Source organism: Pelodiscus sinensis, chromosome 2 (genome assembly GCF_049634645.1).
Source record: "Pelodiscus sinensis isolate JC-2024 chromosome 2, ASM4963464v1, whole genome shotgun sequence".
NCBI classification, from domain to species: Eukaryota; Metazoa; Chordata; order Testudines; family Trionychidae; genus Pelodiscus; species Pelodiscus sinensis.
Genome location: NC_134712.1, coordinates 77,244,995 through 77,262,261, shown reverse-complemented (window position 1 = coordinate 77,262,261; position 17,267 = coordinate 77,244,995). Strand labels below are relative to the sequence as shown.

At 40.2% G+C, this 17,267-nt stretch overlaps 1 protein-coding gene across 11 annotated transcripts in view; it reads right to left on the bottom strand.

The window, feature by feature from the left end:
- The window catches only part of LOC102447841 (oxysterol-binding protein-related protein 1), a 118,484-nt gene that overhangs the window by 90,477 nt on the left and 10,740 nt on the right, over nucleotides 1-17,267 (bottom strand). For 10 of the 11 annotated variants that reach the window (XM_075920842.1, XM_075920843.1, XM_075920833.1 and 7 more), the window contains 3 exons: nucleotides 8,706-8,791; nucleotides 6,488-6,562; nucleotides 2,574-2,685 (listed from right to left, as the gene is read on the bottom strand). In XM_075920842.1, coding sequence (XP_075776957.1) covers nucleotides 2,574-2,685; nucleotides 6,488-6,562; nucleotides 8,706-8,791 — 273 coding nt within the window. Of the gene's footprint in view, nucleotides 1-2,573; nucleotides 2,686-6,487; nucleotides 6,563-8,705; nucleotides 8,792-13,344; nucleotides 13,394-17,267 lie in introns of those variants that run through there. The other variant, XM_075920844.1, reaches the window with a different exon arrangement.

Genomic DNA, 17,267 nt, shown 5'->3' with positions numbered 1-17,267 from the left:
ACTAGCACTAAGATTTTTCAAGCACTGATGGGTTACTACCTAACAAGAATCTATGCAGAAGTCTTCCTTTAAATATTGAAGTAATTTATTTACATGCATCTGAAATCAAAGACATGTGACTGGCATAACCATTTGGCAAGTTATGAAGAGGAAGTGGAAACAATAGCATTTTAGATACAAACACTGATTAACCTGGATAACAGAAGGATGTAGACAAGCTTGCCTGTGCTGTAGGGGACAAAGCTCAAGAATTCCTTGGTTTACATAGATATTTACTCCAGGATTTCCAAGTTATGGAGCCAGAATTTTAGGTACAGTTGTAGAATTTGAACCGGTTTTTCGAGAAGTGCAGAGCAGTAGCCTGACTTCAGTTGGAGACTGTGTGCTTTGATCTTCCCAAAAAATCTGGCTGTTGGCACATACATATGTAAGTATACAAACACCATCTTTAACAATGGAAGTTTGTGACCATGCAGAATTATCTTGTTGCCTTCACAAATGTGTCATGGTAAATTCCTCTGGTAGATTTATTTTCATTTACTAACAGAATTTGATCAAGTGTTTTAAAAAGTTTAATTAGATTTAATAGAAAAGTAAATTCCCCTGCAGGCTAATCAGACTTGGAAGTCTTGATTTTCAGAAATGTGGAATGGGGGAGGCAGGGTTTCAGATTTCAACCATAGCAACAACTGTGAAACTGACATTGTTAGCCAGATTAATAAGAGCTTTAATAAATGCTTCACTGAGTGCATTTGATAATGGTCTTCATTCTTAGAATTTATTTTTAGAGCATCTGTTTATGAGAACCATCACTAATCTGATGTACAGTTAAGCAATACCATGTTTTCAGGAAAAGTACTGTTTGGAATGATTTTGTTTGGAAAGTTTCAGTCTCAATCCTTACTTTTAAAATTTGAGACACATTTACCGATCTGTTCAGATTAAAGAATTACAATTGAATTAAGATCATTAATGCATAAAGTCTATTCAGTGTTAGGTTAAGAACCCATGTCTAAAAAATATATATTGCGCGCGCGCGCACACACACACACACACACACACACACACACACACACACGCGCGCGCGCGATTAAGGGATAGTTGCTTTCTTACCCTTTGTTTGCAGATAACATAACCGTGAATTGATACATAGCATACTTGTTTTTTAAAGTAGAATTAGTCAAGACTTTAAACAGGGGTGGTGAACCTTTTTGGTATCAGGAGCCACTGACCCGTTGAAAAAAATATCAGTTGAGGACCACACGAAAATCCCTCACTGACACGGCGCCCGACTGAGAAGCAGAAAGACACTCCTCACATTTCTCTTGCACACCAGAGCCTAGGGGGCCGAGTCTAGTAGATTGTGTGCTCCAGACCCATGGTGGATTTGGGGGGAGGGAAGAGGAGAAGGCTGGAGCACCAGCACATGCTCCCCAATGCAGGGGAGTCAATGAGCCTTGGGGAGGCTGGATCCAAGCAAGCTGGGGGCTGCATCCGGCCCCCGGGTCGGAGGTTCCCCACCCCTGCTTTAAAAAGTAAATCAACTGGGTATTCAGCTTTGAACACTTCTAAAAAGGACCAGTTTCCAAGAAGAGTCAAGCACATGCCTTCTGGAAGTCACACACTTAATATCTGAAAATGGAGGCTTTATCCAAGAGATTTTGCATCTTCAGCCTGAACTGAAACAGCCTGGAGCTAAGTCAGTGAATCTTCTCCCATTGACCATTTTGTATCCAAATGGAAAGTAGGCAGATTTCCCTTTTCCATTCTCCTATAAAGATGCCCATAAAGCCTACCTGGCCTCTTCGTTGGTTAGAATTTTAGAGCAGAGATATTATTCTCTAAGGGTATGTCTACACTGCATTCCTCTTTCGAGAGAGGAACGCAAATGTAGCAGAGTGAAATTGCAAATGAAGCGCGGATTTGAATTTCCTGCGCTATGTTTGCATAATCAGGTCCAACCGCTATTTCAAAATAACCCTTAAATCTCAATTTTTAAGGAACATCGCTTCACAGCAAGTGTTGCATTTTTTGAAGCCGGGTGATCCGGGCACGGTCCGAGGCAGCTATACTAACTATAGTAACTATTTACAGGAAAAATTAAGTTAATGTTGTCTGAGCAAGTTTGCCCACCATCTCTGCAAAATGCTAGAAATGTTTGCGTCCAAGTGAAGTGGTTTATATCTCATCTTGTTTACACAAAGCAGCTTTTGTTATCAGCACATGAATTCCTTTCCCCTATGCAGTGAGCTAAGGTTTTAAGCGCTACATATGGCTTTGAATTTCAGCCAAGTCTATATCATTAAAGGGCTCTGAGGGGGAAAAAACACCTCTGTTGCTTTTAAGGCCTTAATGTCTATCAGAAACCACACTTACAATACTGTCTTTGGAAGAAGTCTTAAAACCTAACAGCCAGCCCTGTTGTACTGACTAGTCAGTGTTTTTACAACATAAGTGACAACATTAATTTTGAACCAGAAGTTACTTTGAAATCAAGTGAACTTGTAGGTGAAGCAGCAATTTCTTCAGAGTTACAAATGCTTACGAAAGGCAGGGAAGACACAGGAAGTTACCTTCCAGCATATGTCTGATCTCTTTGTCTTGTGTAACATCTCTTGCCATCTGACCTCCCCCATTAACAATAGATATATCAGCATCATACTGCAAGAGCAGCATCACCACTTCCTAGAAGACAAAGACAAAGGTATTATATTTTATCACCATGGCACTTCCCCAGAATTAGGCTGGTCTATTGTTTTGTAGTGTGTAATGATTCACTGCCAAATGAGTTGGTAAAACGTGCCAAGGGAAGAGATAGTCACAGCTATGTTGCTTATTTTTCTTGTATTATTCGGACTAGGGGGACCACACTAAGTTAGCTGAACTTGAAAATACACTGCAGTGAAGTCAGGCAGAGACATCATACTAAAAAGTGTGACACTAAACATATGCAATAGGAACCTTGTGGTGCTGGATAATTTTCAGTATCACTTCGGCACAAACACTTTCTGCTGTGTATGAGAACCAGTTCTACATTTTACATGCTTATGCCTACTCAGCAGTAAGAGGCAAATAGCTTGTATTTGAAAGAACAAGTTGTTCACATTGATTAGCTATTGAATCAGTTCATCTTAATTCTAGTATTCTATACAGTAAGTGGACAGGAAACCAGTATTAACAACACTGTTTCCATGATTATTGGATGTAGAGCTTTATATGAATGAGCACTTAAACAATCCTCTTTAGCTATGCATTAGTGTCTAACTAAGCCAACCAAGTCAGCCTTAAAGTCTATAATTAGGCAGATCACAAAAAAAAACCACACCACGCAACTAAAACTTTTTTTGCTGTTTGTGTTTTAAGTACATCAGAAGTAGGAAGCCTGACCAAAAACAATCAACGGGGCCACCAGATGATCAAGGTGCTAAACAAACACTCAAGGAAAAACAAGACCATTGCAGAAAAAACTAAATTAATTCTTTGCTTTATTGCAGAGGATGCAAGGGAGATTCCCATATCAAGCCTCTTTTCAAGTGACGTATCCGAGGAATTATCCCAGATTGAGGTGTCAAAAGAAATTTGGAACAAACTGGAAAGTTATACAGAAATAGGTCTCCAAGACCATGACTGCTCTCTTTAAATATATTAGAGGGATAAATACCAGGGAGGGAGAGGAATTATTTAAGCTTAATACCAATGTGGACACAAGAACAAATGGATATAAACTGGCCATTAGGAAGTTTAGACTCGACATTAGATGAAGGTTTCTAATCATTAGAGGAGTGAAGTTCTGGAACAGCCTTCAAGGGAAGTAGTGGGGGCAAAAGACCTCTCTGGCTTCAAGATTAAGCTAGATGTGTTTATGAAGGGGATGGTCTGATGGGATAACATGATCTGGGCAACTAATTGACCTTTCACTATCAGTGGTAAATAGGCCAATGGTGAGATGATAGGAGCTACTATCAAGAACTTTCCTGGGTGTCTGGCTGGTGAGTCTTGCCCACATGCTCAGGCTTCAGCTGATCATCATGTTTGGGGTCGGGAAGGAATTTTCCTCCAGGGTAGATTGGCAGAGGCCCTGGAGATTTTTCGCCTTTCTTTGTAGCATGGGGCACGGATCAGTTGCTGGAGGATTCTCTGCATCTTGGGGTCCTTAAACCATTTGAGGACTTCAATATCTGAGATATAGGTGAGAGGATTATTCTAGGAGAGAGTGGGTGAGATTCTGTGGCCTGCATTGTGCAGGGAGTCAGACTAGAGGATCATAATGGTCCCTTCTGACCTTAAAGTCTATGAGTCTGTTCTCCCAAGAGTTCTGAGAAATGGAGATACAGAGTTGAACTATCAACTGTGAACCTATCACTGAAATCAGCCTCTGTACCAGGCAGCTGAGGGTAGCTGATTTAACACCAATTTTTAAAAATGTTTGAGGTACCCCTGGCCAATACAGGCTAGTAAGATTAACTTCAGTATCCAGCAAATTTGAAGCTACTTTAGAGAACAGAATTATCAGACACATGGATGAATGTGATATGTTGAGAAGAGTGAATACAGCTTCTGTGAAGAAAAATCATGGCTTAATCTATTAGAATTCTTTGTGTGTCAAACACTGGGACAAGGGTGATCCAGTTGACTAAGCGTACTGGGACTTTGAAAAGAAACTTTGACAAGGCTCTTAAGCAAAGCAGCAATCATGGGATTATAGAAGGTGCTCCTAAGTCAGTAACCGGTTTAAAGAGAGTAACCAAAGGGTAGGAATAAAGGGCCAGTTTTCATAATGGAGAGGTAAATAGTACCTGTTCCTGTGGGACCCTGCTATTCAACATATTCAGTGATCTGGAAAAACCAGAAACTGTAAAATGGCAAATTTGCTGATACAAAATTACTCAAGATAGGCAAGTCGAAAGCTGGCTGCAAGAGTTACAAAGCATCTGGCACTGGCCAACATCAGAGATGGGATGCTGGTTAGATGGACCACTGGTTTGACTCAGGATGGCGATTCTTAAGTTTAATTATTCTTTATGCCAGTGATACCCAGACTGAGGGTACAGAGCTATAAGTGACTCTTAAAGGATATGGGAGACTCATTAAACAAATTTACTTCTGCACCTGCCTGCCAATACAGAGACTTAAGTAATTCTGGTAACACAGGCAGGTCAATAATTTACCTCTACAAAAATATTCCTTCCAGAAATTTGCATCACAGGATATTTTAAAACATTGATTGAATTATTAACCAATCAGGATGCTTTTCTTATGTTACTAGCCAATTGTAAGAAAAGAATATATTCTCACAGCAAAATGAAGAAGTATATTCACGCTTATTTAGAAATAAGCTATTTGGAATTTTTTCCAAAATTGCTTATTGCTACATATCATGTTTACACTACAGGGAAGCCTCACAATTAGGCTTTCCTAATGTGGACCTGCTACCAAAATTTAGAGCCCCAGGAGGCACTGGGGAGTAATTACTTTAAATGGCCCTGAGGAGGAGCTATTTCAAAATAGCAGCAGTGGAGCATACACAGTACTGCTATTCCAAAATAGCTATTTCAGAATAGGCGATATTCCTTGGGGAATGAAGTTTACAGATTTCTAAATATACCACCCATTATTTCGTAATTATTTTGAAATAATGGAATTGCTGCGTAGAGGCTCGCATTGTTATTTCAAAACAACTGTGCTGTAGAGACGCACCCTATGATAGGAAATATACAACTCAATATTTCCCCACTATATTGTATAAACATGAATATACAGTATACAAATGAAACAAGTCACATTACTGTGGCTCTTTTGGGTAATGCTAATCACTAACTTGGCTTCTGAACCTCTGCGGTCTGAGCATCACTACTTCATGCTATGGTATGTGAGGGGATTAATAAGTGGCCTGTCAAGTGGTGTGTAGAAACAGGTACTTATCCTATTCCTTTAAACTGGCTTCCACCTGACAGCCAGCATTTACAGCTGGGAGGCTGATAAGCACCATGCTCCTGCACTAAAGCACTTTATCCCATGCACATAGCAAGAGTGACATAGGAAGTGATTGCACAGATAAGCGTGCTGGTGAAGGGCTTCACAAGAAAATAACTGTTCCCCCTTTATAGCTGCCAGCCACATCCGGTAGAACAAAAAAGGAAAGAGCAGCTATTGAGAAAGACTACTTATGTTTCCTCTATCCTCACAAGGGGCAGAGGGAGGGAGCAGTTCTTCCTTTGCCAACCCCCCTCCCCCCAAAAAAACCCAATCCCATTTGAAGACTAGACAGATTAGAAGTTAGGCATGTAAAATTTTGCTTTTTGGTATTTACAAGGATTTTTCCTACCTCAAATGCTTTGGTTTCAATCTATACCTATTTAAAAATCAATTAACATTTTAGATGCTCTTGACATATTATAGCACTCTTTATAGGGACACAATCTTATGCTGCATTGCCTTTTTGTATCATGAGGGTGGAACACACATAGTTAGAATCAGTGTATTTTACCTTGCGTCCAGTGAAGGCTGCACGATGCAGTGGAGTGTCCCCCATATCGTTTAACACATTTACTTCTGCACCAGCCTGCCAATGCAGAGACTGTTAAGTAATGCTGGAAACACAGGCAGATCAATAGTTTACCTCTACAATAAAAATATTCCTTTAACATTCCTTCCTACCAACACCTCTTGACTTATATTTGTCAAAGATCAATAACATGAATTAGGAGGTTTTTTGTAGAGCTCTGAAAATCTGTGGATATCTACTTTATATACGTGGGTATCCGTATCGGCAGATGTCAGTGCAGATGTCTGCAGCCCATTTCTGCAGATACAGATGTGAATACAGTACACATTTTGTATCCATGCAAGGCTCTAACTCTCTCTCTCTATCCCAGTATATTTGTAATGACTAATCAGTGACAACTTGGAAAGATTTAGAGGGGAGGAAATCTACAATAAGGAGCCCTTGTGAAAGAGAGCATTAAGTGTAGCCATCGCCCCAATCTGAATGTAAATTGCTACAGCAGTGCTGCTCTACTGATTCAGCATAGACACTCACTACAGTACAGAGATGGGAGAACCGCTCCTGTTAGTTAGCTTATCTCCCTGAGAGGCAATGGCGAGGTCAAGAAGCCTGTCAACCTAGGTTATGTCTACACTAAAGAGCTTACAGAGGTGCCATTGTGCCAATGCGCTGAACTGTTGTCCAACTTCTAGTGTAGTAGCTCTATGCTGATGGGAAACAGTTCTCCCCTCGGTATTATTAAACCACCCCCCAATGAGCTGCCATGATGGCAGGAGAAACTCTTCCACTGACAGTGCTGCCCACCCCAGCATTTAAGTTACACTGTTACACCAACTTATGTCACTTAGCGAGGGAGCAAGGAGTTTCCACCACTATCACTCCTCCCGAGCAAAATAAGTTCTACAACGTAAGTGATAGTTAAGACACAGCCCTAGAGCTGTCAACAGCAGCCATTAAATTGGCTTAACCACCTTGCTCAAAGGTACAGCTTTTTGTCATTCATCTCTACAAACGGCATACAGCAGCCATGAAAGTTTTAAGTTCACTATAGCAGGAAGACATCACACAGTAGTAGTAGTAAATACACTGCAGTGCAGTCTTCTCTGAGATTAAATGGGCCATAACTAGTCTGTTTCAAGATCTCTTTACTGGGTCCTTGCCTCTTTCCATATCAAGTAGAAACTATGTACATTGCCTTTGTGGTTTAGCTTCCTAGCTAAATCTCAGCTAATTTTTTCCCCATTCCCTTCCTGCACCTGAAATCCTTCTTATTCTTTAAAGTCTACCATTTACACTGCTCCTGCTGCACCTTATTCTTAATACAGTCAGAAAGAGCTCAAGACAAGCTGCATGTGCAACACAACTAACTGGGATGGTTTACTATTACCTGGGAAGCTGGTCTAGTGATTGAGCTCATGAGGACTAGTGTCAGGAGATGAGGAGCTCACTTACCCCAAAAGACTAAGTTATGTGCAGCAAGTATGAATACTGCTTTGTTGGGAACAGTGTATGTAAAGTATTTTGTTCCCAAAAGTGCCAAAAGCCAGCACTTACACAGGCTGACCTTTAGCGCCAAGGCTGTGTTGACACAATAAATCTACCCTTCTCACTGCTGAAAGTTTGCCATTGTTTACTCTATGTTGTAAGCAAAGTATTTAGGTCAGGGACAGTATCATTTATTGATACTAGTTATGTCTGTAGGACTAGAGATGGAATCCTTGTGAAATATCTGTTCCAACATCAGAACCTGATTAGTTCTTCCCTGGAGACCCAGTTTACCTGGGTCTATTCTTTGCATTTCCAATCAGTTTGTAAGAAGTCACCCCTCACTGAAACGGTCACAAAAAGCAAAACAAGAAGCTATATTTACTCTTTGTACATGTATCTGAATGCTGCCATTAGCAATAGTGTGCAGTTGGTTAGCTTTAGTTTAGATTAAATGCAAAAACTTTTTGGGGGTGGGGAAGAGGAGGAGGAGGAAATCTCATTTCAAACTAAGCTAGAAAGAGCCAAGTGCCCTACAATTATAGCCACCAAATTAGCATTAAAAAAAAAGCTTAAGTAAAAGAGGGAGGTTCTCCTCCACTAACAAGAGCAACTTGCAGTATTACGAAAAAAAAGTAGCAATATTTTTCATGGTACCGCTTGGTTACATAGGAGCTTCAGACTCATTTTAGAATATAAAAAGCTTTAAGTATACCTTCAGCAAATCCTTGACCACATTGCCATGTCCAAAATAGCATGCAAGGTGAAGAGGTGTCCAACCCAAATTAGATTTACTTCTACCTAAAAATGAAACAGAACATCAGGTAAACAAAGGTTTTTGTACTATAAGACTACAGGAACAATTCAGTGTAAACTAAGTTCTTGCCAACTCTCAAACACATAACAAGCATAGTTAGACTCTACAGCGAGAGTAATCATTTATAGATTTCAGCCAAGAGAGGACTAAATATTCATAATCAGACCCTCAGCAGAATAAAAAATTCCACCCACTAATTATGGCATCAAACCCATAGCTTCTGATTGAATGAGAGCATCTCTAGGGGTATGTCTACACTACCCCGCTAGTTCGAACTAGCGGGGTAATGTATGCATACCGAACTTGCTAATGAAGCCCGGGATTTGAATTTCCCGGGCTTCATTAGCATAAAGCCGGCGCCGCCATTTTTAAAAGCCGGCTAGTGCGAACCCCGTGCCGCGCGGCTACATGCGGCACGGGCTAGATAGTTCGGAATGGCTACGTAGTTCAAACTATCTGTACTCCTCGTTCCACGTTCCTCGTTCCATGAGGAGTACAGATAGTTCGGAATGGCTACGTAGTTCGAACTATCTAGCCCGTGCCGTGTGTAGCCGCGCGGCACGGGGTTCGCACTAGCCGGCTTTTAAAAATGGAGGCGCCGGCTTTATGCTAATGAAGCCCGGGAAATTCAAATCCCGGGCTTCATTAGCAAGTTCGGTATGCATACATTACCCCGCTAGTTCGAACTAGCGGGGTAGTGTAGACATACCCTAATAGAGTAGCTGCCTAGCATTAAATTGTGGCTTCCATATTTCTTATTCTGTGTTCTTTGACATGCATGGGTAAAAAGAGAATTCAAAGAACTAGATATTTATCTTTTAAAAAAAAGATCTAGGAGAGTCAAAAGAGCCAATTCCAGTTTAACTACCTCCATTCCTATTACACAACTCTAAGAGTCAGAGCAAATACCTGCATTTAAGAACTTAGAACAGTGTTTCTCAACCAGTGGTTCGAGTACCCTCAGGGGTACTCGAGAGAAGTCTGGCTGGGGGAGGAGGGATGTGTCAACACAACTGAAATTTGGAGAAAACTGAATTTGTTTTAAGTTTTACAGCGCTTTATTATTTTTGTACTTTTACACCCAAAAATCTCACCACCCGCCCAACTACGATTAAGTTGTTTAAACAAATGAGTTGCAATGGTAGAAAAAAAAAAGTGTGTCTGAAAACTATAGGTACTGAGGGTACTTTTTTTTTAAAGGGGTACTTTATAAAAAAGTTGAGAAACACGGTCTTAGAACACGAAAAACAAGTTAAAAGGTAACTCGGGTTATAAACTATGTTAGAAATACTATGCACTGGCAACAGCATAGAAAGCTTTCTATGTCAAGCAAGTTGAACTGGTAAAAGCAGTCTGCAGTCCACAGAGCTCATAAGTTCAGCTCCACCACCCCGCAAGAGTGAGATCTAACAGTATAGAATCAGCAGGAAGTGGACACAGAACAAGGTTCTTGGATAACCACCATTTTTTTCTGAATCTGATTGTGATACGTTTAAAACAAAGCTAAAGTAGCAACTAGCTGTGTTAGACATTCCCTGAAACATCAGCTTTAGTTAAATATTCACTGTTCTTGAACAAACTTGGTAGACTTCTAGATTAAAATTTCTAGGTTAATACTGTAGTGCATTGTTTCTCAAACTGTGCTCCGCGGAGCTCCATCTCCAGGGGCTCCTCAAGGTTGAAAAACTGGAAACATCGATAGGTACAATACAGGCAATCAGTGGACTGCTGGGGCTCTGCATAAATTTTTACGCATGTAAAGGATTCCTGAGCCCAAAAAGTTTGAGAACCGCTGCTGTAGTCAAATACATTACACTGAGCTGGTAACAGAGTTTAGTTTCCCTAGTTGCTACATGTAGGCTAGGTCTATACTACAAAAGAAAAGTCGGAAAAAGATACAAATTGCAAGCTGCAATTTGCATATCTTTTTCAATTTTTCTTTCTAAAGAGGCTTTTCTGAAATTTGGTCCATCAACACAGGGTCAAATTTTGGAAAAACCTCCTCTTGACACATCCCTTCTTCCTCAATGAGGATTACAGGGATGGCAAAAAACCAAAACACATCAGCTTTTTCAGAGATTGTTATGAAAAAGCAGACGCATTCCTTGGATGTGGCATAGATTTTCCGGGATACCTCTGGTACCCTGGAAAAGCTCTGCAGTCTAGACATAGCCGTAGACAACAACTTAAGCTGTTCTGGACTACAACATAACATGTTGCATATTGATGATGCTTTTTAAATATCAGCCATAAAACTTGTTTTTGGGTGTGGAGGGGGCATTAAGAGGACCTTGGTTTAGTAACACTTTTACAGTGTAGGCAAGTTCTTTCATCTTATGACTGCCTTCCAAGTTGACCTCTGCAGCCTATGCAATTTTGTCAAAGTTGACAAATCACTGGCAGCGAACCTGACACCGTTCTTAAAAATGGGGCTCAAAGCACTAATTGAATATGAGAGTTATCTTCATGTAGTTCCCCCCCTCCCCCGCTACCAATTTCAGCAGAGATAAGCAGCACTAAGTGCCTTCAAATTAAAACTGCCTTATGGTTAAATAGGGTCGCTGCCCCTCCCCCACCCCCATCCCCCTCACAAATTTCCTCAACACTTAAAGATTTGAAGATTGTGGTCCCTTAACCCCTTCCCAAGCTACACCTTGCTGTCCCTTATCCCCTTCATTTCAAGCATCAAGATGAGCCTTCCTATTGTAGTATATTTGCTTACTTCATTACCTTGTGAGCTCTTCCACTTTTGTGCCCACCTCCCTAGTTTGTCTCATTGATCTGCTGCCATGTACCATAGCCTCAACTGTAAGCTCCTTGGGAAAGGAATCTTTACTGCATGCCTGCAAAATGGCAACAGCCTTGATTGCTCTGCAGTATCACCTCACAGTAAACAGATGCTATATTTATACTTGCTAAATACAGTGACTCGCATGGGCAAGTTACTGGCAGAAAGATTCAAGACCACCTCATTTGGCTTCCTCCAATGGTTTTTCCACTTGTTCAGAGTGTTAGGATTCTAACATTAGATTAAACCATATCCATCTTTTTTGTGTAAAATGTGGCTTGTCCTTTTCACTTCAGTTTCCATGCATCAGTGCCTTTCACCACACTAGAGGAATACCTTCCAAGTGGTACCAAACTGGGTTATTTACACATTTTCTCATAAGACAGTGAAGCAAATGAGATTAGGATCTCTTCCAAAGAGTTCTAACCAAGAAGTCTGCCAGTATAGTTAGGATAACAGTGTGTGTACACACACACACACACACACACACACACACACACACACACACACACCCCAAACCAAACGTGGTAATATATTGTCTTCTCTTTCCCAAGACCCCCCTCACCTATACTTCAGGTCTTCTAACTTTACATCCCCATGCCTACATCTTTTAAAGATATTAGCTAGAAACTGTTCATATTTTCCCCACAAGGTTGATGTGGAAGACAGGTATTTCCCAGCTTCATGCTTTAAGAGGCAATGTCTTTAGTCAACAGTACTGTATAGGCAGACTGGTTAATGATCAGCTATCATGGGCTAAAGTGAAAGCCCAGTAGGAGTAGGAGTTATAGGTATCATTGGATTCCCAATATAAACCCACACAAGCAAGCACAATTGTTAAATCTGCCTTTGTGTTATGTTGGAATAAGATCCTATGTGTAACCTCTAACAAGGCATGGTAACCAAGCAAAATGCATAAGTCCTAGAATGTAAGCTAGTCTCTCTTACTACCCCAATTTTTTACTGTTACAATTTGATATCCATGTTGAATGCCACCAGCAGGTTGTACAGTTTGTTTCAAAACTAATATCTGCCACTACAAACAGAAGTCTACTGAATAGAAGTGTAAAGTGTGCAGGGTTATTTTTTAGTGTTATGATCCTGTTCCAGATAATGAAAATATAAGCAATGAGGGCAAAGGAAGAATAAAGTGCAAAGGTTGCCAGAAGTACTGCAGATAAAACTGAAGTAGGCATACAATGAGAGCCCTGTAACAGTTTATCCTCTTTACGTAGCACTGTATTTTCCATCTCACCACTTGCTGGTATGTTCAGTGCAGAACATAAGTGGAAAGTAAGTGGAATGCTACAGCATTAAACCTGCACCCAGCACTCTTTACTGTAAACCCAAACACATAAAATATGACATCCATGTCACAGAAGTGAAATGGAATGTGTGAAACAGTGTCATTGGAGAGGCTCAAGGGCAGCATCTCAATTGAAATGCACATGTTTGCCAGATTTTCCCAGGGAGCCTGGCTCTCACCAAGAGTAAATCCACATAAAAAAGTTAGCAGAAAATTGTTCTGCAATAACTCAAATGCAGAAATAGCTACAATGTATGCTTTTAAACTGAGCATAATTCTGAAGTCCTGAATACCAATAGTACAAAACCTTCATTTAAACTTAACACTTGGGGAAAAGCCAACATTTCATATCCAGTCTAAGTAAGGACAAATATACTCCCATCTCACTTGCTTCTACAAGTCCAGAAAGGTCTACTAGTCACCCAACAGTATTGTGTGTTAACCTGGAAAGTCTTCCTTCTGTGCACAAGGAGTCATGTTTTCAGAAGCTGAGGGACAAGGAACACCTACAATGAAAAGTCATGGGTTTTTAAGTAGCCTACATTAATGATATGGCCACAGATATCAGACAAATGGCTTTCAAAACTTAACTTGTCCTGTCAAAAACAGCTTGTAGCACTGGTAATTTAGGATAGCTTTATGGAATATGGACAAATCACTGAGGGAATTTGTACAGAATAAGGAAACTGAATCTTTAGCAAAGTGAAATCTTAAAGTTTCGATTTAATAACTAAGCAGTGTGTCACTTCCTATAAATGAACTTAAAGTCTCAAGTTCAAAAGTTTCAGGATATCTGTCTTAGTCCAACTGAATTTTTTTTTTTTTTAAACAGCACCTTAGAGATGAACAAAAAGTGTAAATGGTATCGTGAGCCAACTGGACAGTCTCTACAACAAAGGATTATGGACACAAATGAAATATTCAAAATGGTAACACAGAAACCTGATGGGGAACATTTCAACTTGATCGGGCAACTCACTAATGGATCTAAAAATGACTATATTACAAAGCAATTTCAAAAACGAGCTTGAGAGAAGCTGTAGAACTTCATTTCTTTTATAAGTTTGACACCTGAAATCGAGGTCTGAAAAAAAAGTAGAGATGTTACATTTCGGTTAAATCAGCTAATGAAATAGTTGATGGAATTTCCATCGACTACTGATTAGTCGATAAGGGGAAGGTGGGATGCTCACTATCCCGGTTGCACCTCAGTGGCTCTGCTATACTAGCAAGCACTATTGCAAAAGCAGAAGCACAGCATTTGGAATCTGGCACAAGCTGAGACTGCTTCAGTCCCTGCTCGTATGGTTTTCCTGCTGTGCCTCTACCTCCCCTGCCCCTATGGAGGCTGATAGAGGCAGCAAGGGGGAGAGGGAAGTGACTAGTTGAGTCACTACTTGACTATCCAATAAGTTTATGCTTATTGGGTAGTCAACTAGTCACTTACGTCCCTAGAACAAAGACTTGAATTGGATGGGCCACTACATTGCACACCCTAACATAAAAACTTAAGCACTGGGTACTTAGAGCCCACTATTAGTCTCATTTAGCTTGAACTCTAATTGACAATATTTTTCCCTCTTCCCCCCACATTCTCTCTTTCACCGCTATTTATTTGTACCCTGGACACCTTAACTTCATTCATCTGGAGAAGTGGGTTGTGCCCATGTACATTTTTTTAAATCAGTCTCTAAGGTGCTGCAGGACTATTCGTTGTATTTTTAAAATCTCTTTATTGTGTAGCCTTTTTGAAGCCATTTAATGTTAGCCTCTGAAAGCTCTTACTAAAAGATACTGTAGTTTGCTCTTTTGTACTGCTTGCATGTAAAGTATGGTGGCAGCTAGCAGATGGCTTTAAGAGCATCATGCTGCACTTATGTGACGGGTTATGCTACTGCAGTATGGATAAAACTGTTTCACAGAATAGTGACCCAAATGGGTGCAAGCTGCTGCAGCTTCAATTAAGTTGGATTCTTAAACCAGAACTGAGGTGGCCAGCAATGTTTTCCCATCAGCCATCTCAACTGTTCAGTAACATGCAAGCTATCTGTTAGGAGATGGTTTAGTGAAGCACAAAGGTAGGCAAGAATGAAGACCGAGTTAAGATAATTCCAAGGCTGTCACACCTGCACATAAAGCTTCTGTTTCTACAAGAGCAGACATTACAAGAAAGCATCAGCGTGGAGAAACAAATAGAAAACCAAAGCTCTACTACTTCTAAGAAAATTTAATTAGCCACCACTCAAAATAGATTATCCTTCCTGTTTGCATTTTGTGCAAGTCATGATAGCAACTACGCTGTAGCTAAAGGGAAAATACAAACCATAAACTAGAAAGGCAGTAACTGCATAATAAAATTCTACACAGCCCACTAATGTCAGCAGTGCTATTTTTCATTAACACAACTCATTTTGTTGGAATGAGAGGCAATGAGTACTAGGAGCAAGTGTGGAAGAAATTTAAACAGATTGTGAAAGGAAAGGATTACCCAGTTCCAAGTTGATAGGAAAAAATATAAGATCAAAAGTTAAAGTTGCATCCCTTCTCCACATTCTTTGTTCTAGGCTAAAAGTTATAAGGCAAGTTAGTTTTTAAATAAGTCCACAGTGCCTAGCACAGTCCTAACAGTTGTACTAAATAGATAAAAGGGTCTTTACTTGCCCGTGGATGTTGCTTAGCCTTTGGGAAAATAAGCTGATCTTTCAATCTATTTCTAATAGAACAAGTGTGCACTTTATAGTCTTTTGGTGATCCAATGTACATTAATAGGTAGCAGATTTAAAACAAGGAAGTTTTTCTTCATGCAGCACAGCATCAGCTATGGAACTCCTTGCCAGAGGATGTTGTGAAGACCAGGACTCAAAAAAGAACTAGATAAATTCATGGAGGTTAGGTCCATCAATGGCTACTAGCCAGGATGGGCAGGAATGGTGTCCCTAGTCTGTTTGTCAGAAGCAGGAAATGGATGACAGGAGAGGAATCATTTGATGATTACTTGTTCTGTTCACTCTGTGGGACACCTGGCATTGGCCACTGTTGGAAGACAGGATAGAGGGACCTTTGGTTTGACCCAGTATGGCCGTTCTTATGTTCTTAAAAGTGGCACCTCTTGGAATGACACTACTGAAAATATCTGTACATACCAGGGACTGAACTACCATGGTACCTGAACTATTCCCTCAGAGGGTCCTTTGAGAGAAGCGTTGAGATATTGGTAGGTAAATTAGACCTGTTGGCTAAGCTCCAGATGTCCCTGTTTAGGGATAGAGGGGGAGCAATAAAGATTTTTTTTAAAAGATCCATCATTGACCCTACAGTGGAGTTTGCAGGGCTTGTCTTGTTTTTGTCCCAAATTTTAACTCCAAAATGAAGTAAGCATAGTAAAAAAAACCTGTACAATACAGTAGCATAGTCTTAATGTTCACATCAGAAAAATACATAATACCATGTCACTAGCACATACATGTGTATAACTGAGGAAGTTGATTCATAATGGGCAGTTGCTGGTGGCACAGCTGTACCTGTATTATGACAAATCCAGCTGATGCAAAAATCTTGATAAGTGTAAATTTTAATTGTCCAAACTGCTGGCTTGAGTTATGCAAAAGATCCTTTAAGGGAATTGTTTTTATCCTGCTATCAGTCAAACAAAAAACCTCCTATTTAAGCCATTTGTTCCCTTCTTCCTACACGGAACAGGATGGAACAATTTTTTTTTTTTTTTTTTTTTTGGAGATTAGCTCTAATATTTTAGAAGTGGAGGCACAAATAAGTGAAACATCTATAGCTTAAGGGAAAGGATATGCAGCATGGTGCAAGAGAAAAAGCATTGGAGTGGACTCAGTAAATCTGGCTTTTATTGTCATTGCTGCCAGAGATGTGATGTGTGATTTTGGTCAAAGTCAGTTACCTCATTTCTGCAAAGGCTCCATTTTCTCCTCTACCTTGTGTTTCATCGAACTACATCATAATGTGTCAATACAGCAGCTTTTATAAACTTTACAGAAAGGTAATAGTGGGGCACGTAGTCCCAGGTGGGGTCTGCAGACCCTACTATAATGCTAATGCTATATTAACATCAACTATTTACCCTCTTCCATACCCTCTCCTCCCTGTTTAGAGTCCCTGATTCTGCTCAAGTTCTACAGATATCAAATATGCAATCTTACCTCTCAACCGAGTTATAAAGAAGTATTGACTAGGGGTGTGCTGTACTACAAAGATTCAAAGACACAAGACAGAGACAAGCAGTTACAGCACACATGTTCAAGACTTATTAGTGCATGTCCACCACTGGAAGTGCTAGCACATGGCATCAATGTTCTTTGCAAATGGCACCACTTAATTACTAAAACAGGAAACCACA